This window comes from Drosophila bipectinata, chromosome 4, assembly GCF_030179905.1.
Source record: "Drosophila bipectinata strain 14024-0381.07 chromosome 4, DbipHiC1v2, whole genome shotgun sequence".
Lineage (NCBI taxonomy): Eukaryota > Metazoa > Arthropoda > Insecta > Diptera > Drosophilidae > Drosophila > Drosophila bipectinata.
The window spans coordinates 10,122,238-10,130,144 of NC_091740.1; the positions used below are offsets into that span (position 1 = coordinate 10,122,238).

Sequence of the window (7,907 nt, forward strand, 5' to 3'; positions counted from 1 at the left end):
GGAGTTGGCTACGTAGCCCCCTAGTATTCTGATAGGTAAGAGTTAGTGAGAAAACTAGTTTTTTGGGTTAGTGGCCAAGGAAGAGGTGGAGGGTTGGTCAGTGGTTCCGATATTAGGAAGTCTCACTCCCACTGGTTTTTTAACTTTTTTCTTCACGGAACTAGGCTAATGTTCTTGGACGAAAAGATTCCCTGGCCAAAAACTGGGAGAACAAATCGTCTTGAACATCAGCGCGGGCACACGAATCTTGAAAGAAGACGTGCGCCTTGTATAATTATATTTAAATTTTTGTATGTCCTCAACCTTTATATCGGCTTTAGTTTTGGCTTTGATATAAACCAAGATATCAGTCTCAGAAGTATCAGGGGCAAGCCGAGAAACAAATATAAGTTTCGATGGAGGGATCACCTGTAAGTGTTTTGGTGTCGCAGGTACGAGAACTGCAGCATCAGTCGGTGCCGGTGGTCCGGACTGTGGAATACCCTTTTGGGTGACTCTAACGGGGGTTTCGTTCCCTAGGACCTGTGGCATCACTTGAAGGGATGCCATGGCGGACATTTCAGACAATTGCTCATTATCCCTGAGAAATTCTGACGAATTTTTCTCAGTTCTAGCCCTTGGGGTGGCCAGAGATATAAGCGGCTGCATTAATGTCGGCTGAGCAGGCTGAGGCGGATCAGAAACAGCGGATTTCTTACGCTTAGGAGACTCATTTAGCAGCTGAAGGCCACTAAATTGAGTGTCAAGTGCACAGAGCTGGTCATTGATTTTACGAAAACCAATGATCAGCTCTTTAAATCCATTTTTGGTCTGTCTCATGAACGACCTCATTTCGCCTTGCACAGCACGACAATTTTCACAACAATAATGTATCCCAGACCTACGGGAAATGGCATCCGAAACTGATGAAGGGAAACCGGCACACTTGGCATGTACGACGTTCTCACATAGCCAGCAATGGATGGCAGGCTGGGATGAGGAAATTGTCTTGTTACAAGACTTAATGGCACAGACAAGTTTAAATTCCATATTTTTTAATAAATAAAACAAATTTATATATAAAAAGTTAAAAAACACTATACCTTGAACCACTGGCCCAAATAGGAAGCCGAAGCTTTGGAGCTTTGGAGAGTGCAAAGAAGAAATGCAGAAATACAGATAAGTCGGGGAAGAAGCAGAGCTGAGCTATGCTTAGAATAGAATTTAGACAAATTATTAATTCGACTCCAAATATACCGCAGCACTCGCGAAGCGATACGGTTTAGGCTTTAAGATTGTTAAGATTCACAAGATTTAATTCACAAGTATGTAAACACCGGTTTACCAATATTTATCATAAACGCAGTGCGCACAAAAAAAACACGACCGTTCGCTTAAGAGAAAGAGAGGGAAGTGAACTTTGTTGCAGTGTTTAAATATTCCAAAGTCCCGGTCATAAACCCTAAGTGGCCGAAATATGAACCGATCGTTATGGCTTAGCCCGCACACAGAAAGTGCTAGTGTCAGCATAATCGTAACAAACGGTCAGCATATGCATACCCCTCGCGCCTCCACTTGAGAGCGCATAACAACGTATATTATTATATTCCTTTATACATAAGTACATAGCCGTCTCTCTGCCGCCGCCTGTGAGCAGCGCTGCTACGAGACTTAGCCTTACTTAGACTTAAGAAATATTGTAAAAGAACAGAGACATTTTGATGGTTGGAGCGGCACCTCAGCTGCTCCTTCCAAATAAAAACCCAACAAAACTTAACCCCTGGAGCTATCCTATGACAGTTATTTCACTTTTATTATTTAACACAAACACCATACGCATCACACAGCAATTTTTGCGCGCGAATGCATGATACCTACATGTAAACAATACAGAAAAAGTACCGTTTTAAAGCTTCAGAGAGCTATGAAAGCTTCCATTCATAAGTTCACATTTTTATTGTAAAATGACAAATATAATTCAAATTATTGTTTCGTTTGTTTCGTTTGTTTTCGTTTTTCGTTTCGTTTTTTAGATAATACAAATTATATAATAAGTGCCTTGAGGCACTCTTGGGTATTAGAGGGTTAATAAAACTTTTATGTGTTAAGGAAATTCGGCCTAGTCTGATTTTCATCACCCAACCGTTTCAGGATGCCGTAGTGGGCAGGACATTAGCCCGGGGAGGTTTCAGCAAGGGAATACAGTTAGGCCTACGCTTTTCGTAAGGCCAAGCACGCATTCGAATAAATTCGGATACTATGATGAACAACAGAAAACCTGCGGGGAGAGACGAGTTTATAGGGAACCCACCCACTAGACGACGAGGTCTAGGCCGACAATCGAGTGCACCTCATCCCTCACCCGATACTATCGAATGCAAGGTTTTCGCGGTCCGTTACAGTTATAATTATTTTGTATAATTCATCATAGTTTTTCTGGCGCCCAACGTGGGGCCCTATGTTTTTGATATGCCTATAAAAGCAACCATGTTATGAAATAACAACGTTTAGATACGTTTTTCGGCTGGTTATAATGGCATGTCATTAACCACGACCAAAACACCCAGGAGCTGAGGCTAACATCGCTTGGAATTCTACTTTTAAAAGAAGAAGAGTAGATGACGATACCGCAGCAGCCCCACAGACTAGGAGTAGTTGCGCTTTGGAACTTAGGTGATAAGAATCATCTAACCACGCAAACGACCACAAACATCTTCTAGTAACTAACAGGCGGGAAAGCTGCCAGGATAGGTGTTCGGAAACGCAGGCTCAAACAGACACTGAGTTCTGACCACGACTTAAGGGAGCAAGCAGATCCCGTCGTCCCCCGAAGCAAGAGACGGACGCTTGGAGTTTAGCGGCAGGAGTAGCAGCTAACCACGTCCGAGACATCGACCTCGCGGCGTCTGGAAATCAGCAGTGCTAGCGAAGGGAGAGATTAAGGGAGTTTTTATTTTCCTGAACGACGCGGATGGAACCTAGGAACAAGAAGAAGAAGAAAAAACAATAAGGTGGCGCATTGGCGGTGCGCATATCAGACCGTGGCAAAGTTTGGTTTTAGTTAGCAGCAAGTTAGCAATCTTTAAAGAGTTTAAGTGTTAGTTTATGAGAATTTTCAGAAATAACAACATTAAAATGAACCCAGCAGATTCAGAAAAGGGGGCAGCAACACCCCAAAAGGTGTCAATATGCATGTTATGCAATCAAGAGATGGCAACAGGCAGGGCCAGAACTAAGTGTGGACATGAGTTCCTTAAAGCATGCATAACGGTTCACGCGAAAAGCAAGGCAGAATGTCCCATTTGCAAGGTTATTTGCTTTGAAAAACCTCAGACGACGAGCGAAATATCTTCAGCAGGCACAAGCCAACAGATTCATAGAGCCGATTCACCAGGTGGTACAAGCCAGGTAGGTTCTCAAGCAGAGTCTTTAGGTAATACGGCAGAAATAAGCTCAATGGTGTCTCAGTCGGTTCAAGCCATGCAGGCAACACTATTAGAACCAATGTCAGCACAGATGGAGAGCTTGTTCCAGCAAAGAGCACAGTCTAAGAGAGAAGCCGAAGGAAGGACAATATCCCGAAATGAACAGCCTAGCGAACCCTTTGATAACGAGGGAGGAATTTGAACCCAAGGACATACTTTCACAGACGAATTAAGACAGCTAGCATATCGTCCAGACAAGGTTGGACACATTCTAAGCAACTGGAAGATCAAGTTTAGCGGGTGTCCAGATGGCATGACAATAGACAACTTCATCTATCGAGAAGAGGCCCTGATCCACCAGACGCTAGATAGCAATTTTTCAGCACTCTGCGCGAATGCAAGTCTTTTATTCGATGGCAAGGCGAATAGGGGCATGAGAGCGAATAGGGGCATGAGATGGGGCGAGTTGTGTGATGCTCTCAGGAATCACTTTCGCGATAGTCGGTCGGATGTAGACATACGCGAAGCCATGAGGGATAGAAAGCAGCGCGTAAAGGAAGATTTCGACACTTTTTATGACGCAATAGAGCAATTGATGGACGGGCTGGAAACGCCTCTTAGTGAGGCCACGATAGTAGAGGTTGTGAGATGAAATCTGAGGTCCGAGATACGACACGAATTGCTAAATGTTACAATTCGATTGATCAGTCAATTGAGAGAAGTCTGCAGGCGCCGCGAAAGGTTCTTGGAGGAGATAAGGCACGAGAGAAGCTTTTGCAAGCCCGGTTATTCGAAGAAGGCGAATGGTGAGGAGTTCAGACGAGAGGATAGAAGACATCATAGGAACTATCCTGCCGGAAAGGCGGTAGCTGAATTAAATGAGGGAATGGAAATGGAGGATGCAAGCGATTTTTCGAACCATGGGGATCCGGATATCGAAGCAGTGGCTCTTATTTGTTGGAATTACCGGAAAGAAGGGCATAGGAATCACGACTGTGCTGGGAAACGTAAAGTGTTTTGTTTAAGCTCCTAATACCAATAAACCGTCTTGCGCAAATGTTTAAAAAACGGGCGGGTGAATGCGCAAGACCGTCCGACTTAGCGTGTTCAGGTAGGCCAGAGCAAGGACAAGTAGAAGATCCACAGAAACTTTCGTTAAAAAATTTAGAAGTAGATAGAAACATACATGAATAGAATTGAATTCGACATGAGTCGAAAAGATCTAGGAATACAAACAGATTAAAACTACATTGGCAGTCGGTAAAAAAGATTAAAGCAATAAGTTACAAGGAGGCGGTTAAGCGACCGTCTGTGGAAGTTTATTTCTTAGGGGAAGAAGTCCTAGGGCTACTAGACACGGGAGCTGCGATTAGCTGCTTAGGCAGGTTGGCAGAAAGATTTATCAAAAGTGAAGCGGAGCTCAAGCGAAAGGGATCATTTGTGAAAACAGCCGACGGACAACGACAGCAAGTGCTACCCAAGGTGACAACCAAAATAAAATTCAAGGGGCAATGCAAAAAGCAAAGTCTATTCTTGGTGCCCACACTGAGTCAGAACTTATAGTCCTGAGGTGTCGGTTAGTCACGAGTAGAGCATTTTCCGAAGATGAATTGCAGAAGAGTGAATAGGGAGATGCAAACTCACTACCGCCAATCGATGCAATTCTTAGCCGGCTTAAAAAAGCAGTTTACATCTCTAGTTTGGATCTAAAGTCTAAATTGGCACATTCCTTTAGATCCAGCGTCACGGGACAAAACAGCTTTCAGCATACCATGTAAGCCTTTGTACCAGTTTACAGTGATGCCTTTTGGATTTTCGAACGCATCGCATACGATGACGCGACTCATGGACAAGGTCATCCCTTCACTGCGGCTTCACTGCAGAACGAAGTTTTCATCTATTTGGACGATCTACTAGTAGTGTCAGATTCTTTCGAGTCGCATTTGGCAGTCGTAAAGACGGTAGCAGAGAATATTCGACAGATAGGGCTAGCGTCAAGACTCCCTCCCGATTTTCCGCCCCGGAAAAGATAGTAGCAATGGTGGAGTATCCAATTCCACGGACGCAGAGAGCATTGCGTAGTTTTCTAGGCATGACTCGGTGGTACAGTAAGTTCATAAGTACAGTCATGCGGACATAGTTGCCCCACTGACGGATCTAGTTACACCGAAGTGCAGGTTCACAATGACGCAGGCGGGAGTTGAGGCGTTCGCAAAGTTGAAAGAAGCGATGTGCCAAGCCCCAGTGCTGCACAGTCCAGATTTTACAAAGGCAATTTTCATCCATTGCCATGCAAGTAGCCATGGGATAGGAGGGGTGCTCGTTCAAAAGACAGAAGGTGATGGAGGGGACGAGTATCCTATTGCCTTCGTCTCAAGGAAGTTGAGCAAGGCTCAGAAGAACTATTCGGTCACAGAAAAAGAGTGCCTGGCGGCAATCATCTGCATCAATCGTTTCAGACCGTATGTCGAGGGGCATAGATTCACCGTGGATACGGATCATGCGTCGCTGCAGTGGCTCATGTCACAGCCCGATTTAAGATCGCGTTTGGGTCTGTGGGCAGCCAAATTGCCGGGATACAAGTTTAAATTCAAGCACAGAAAAGGGAAGCTACACGCGGTTCCAGATGCGCTATCCAGGGTTTTTTGAAGGTGAAGACGAAGGGATAGACGTAGACTATGAGTCTCCGCACTTCGAGTCGCCTGAGTACTTCGAGTCGCCTGGAAACGAAGGCACCCAAACATGTTAAGATACCAATGATGGGCAGAGTGGCTGGATCTCAGAGATTCTTTTAGAAAATCTACGCAGACTTTCTGGGACCGCCTCCAAGGTCACGGTTAGGTAATGTGGGCATATTAATTGTTTTAGATCATCATACTAAGTTCGTTTTTCTGAGGGCGGTAAAGAAGCTGTTGGCCGACACGGTGGTCAGGTTTATAAGGCAGGAGCTGTTTCATATGTTTGGCGTGCCGGAGACTGTTGTGTCGGACAATAGAACCCAGTTTAAAGGAGAGGCTTTCAGAGGTTTGATGCGTGAGAATCTGGTGACTCAGGTCTTCACGGCAGTATACTCACCACAGGCGAACGCGTCTGAGCGGGTGAACAGGTCCGTGATAGCGGCGATTCGGTCTTACGTGAAGCCAAATCAGAAGAATTGGGACGAACAGCTTACCGAGATCAGTTGTGCTTTGAGTACAGCCGTTCATTCGGGCATAGGGGCTTCTCGGTACTACCTAGTTTTTGGACAGCAGTATTCGGGCTCAGGGGGCTCGTATAAACTTCTGAGGCCGTTGGGTCTGTTAGAGGACCGGAGCGTTATGCTCTCGAGAGAGGACTCCTTGGACGTTGTCCGCAGCCAAGCTCAGAAGGCTTTGGAGATGCAAGGGAAAAGGAACCAGAGACGGTACGATACGCGAGCGCGGGAGATCGAGTTTCAGGAGGCGTTCCGTAGAAACTTTACGCAAAGTAACTTTGCAACCGGGTATAGTGCCAAGCTTGGCCCGAAGTATGTCAAAGCCAGGATAAGGAAAAGGACCGGAAAGGCGACCTATGAACTAAAAGATAGGCAAGGACGTTTTATAGGAGTGTACTCGTACCATGCTAAGGACTTGCGGCAGTGAGTCCTGCCTCTGTGGTTGATCTGTTTAGGATCCATAACGATCCATATTCAGCTCTTGAGAAGGGGGCATTTTATAACAGAGGCAGGCTGATAGACGAACTAGGTGGTAACGCATAGAAAATATTGATATTGGTAAAAGTGCAGGAGTTGGGAGCCCTGCAAACGGGTAGGATTGGGTATGATCAAAGGAGAGAGAAAAAAGGCGAAAGATAGAAAGTGTGTGTTCTTTTCACTTTGAGCCGGCTAAAGAGGAGCAAGTGGAAAAGTGAAGCGCTTTTAAAGAAGAGGGAAGGAGGTATTCGACCCCTGAAATAACGGTTCAGATAACGGAGAGGATAGCTGTCCCGGGGACTATTGCGGAGCACGAGTTTCTAAAGCGGCGAAAATATATTAGTTCGCAGCAGGAGAAGTGTGCTTTTGTTGGGGCAAGTGGTGTTCGTAGCGAAGAACGGACGTGAAGTGCGAAGGTGAGTGAAAACTCCGAGAGGTCAGCCGAAGGTTTTAATAGAGTTTTCCCTAGAGATAGAAAGTAACGGAGCCCTGCAAACACGGTGGTGTGCGTCACGAGCGGTGAAACTTGGAGTAGCTGTCTTCGTAAGCCCCCAGAGAGGGTTAGAAGAGGAAAAGCGTTGAACGATCCGTGCTCAGGTGTCCGCGAGGGATACGTAGCTCTAGCGGCAGCCAAGAGAAGCAAGGAGGGACGAAACAGGAGAAGTAGAGGCACGATTTTCCCCTTAACCCCCATCAAGGATCGCGGCTAACCTCAACTTTTGGCGATCAGGGCATCGACCCGGCGAAGGCGGGCCCAAAGTGCGGGCGAAAAGCAACGGAGCGGTGCTTTTGCTGTCGGTTATTGCCGTCTATAGGTTATTCGCGAACGTGTT

General features: G+C 45.8%; 1 protein-coding gene across 1 annotated transcript; it reads left to right on the forward strand.

Moving 5' to 3' along the window:
* Positions 1–5,588: 5,588 nt before the first annotated feature.
* On the forward strand, positions 5,589–7,024 carry LOC138926903 (uncharacterized). The gene is made up of 2 exons (XM_070282510.1): positions 5,589–5,955; positions 6,273–7,024. Exons 1-2 carry the CDS (start codon positions 5,589–5,591, stop codon positions 7,022–7,024), a joined length of 1,119 nt encoding a protein of 372 aa, XP_070138611.1.
* Positions 7,025–7,907: the final 883 nt, after the last annotated feature.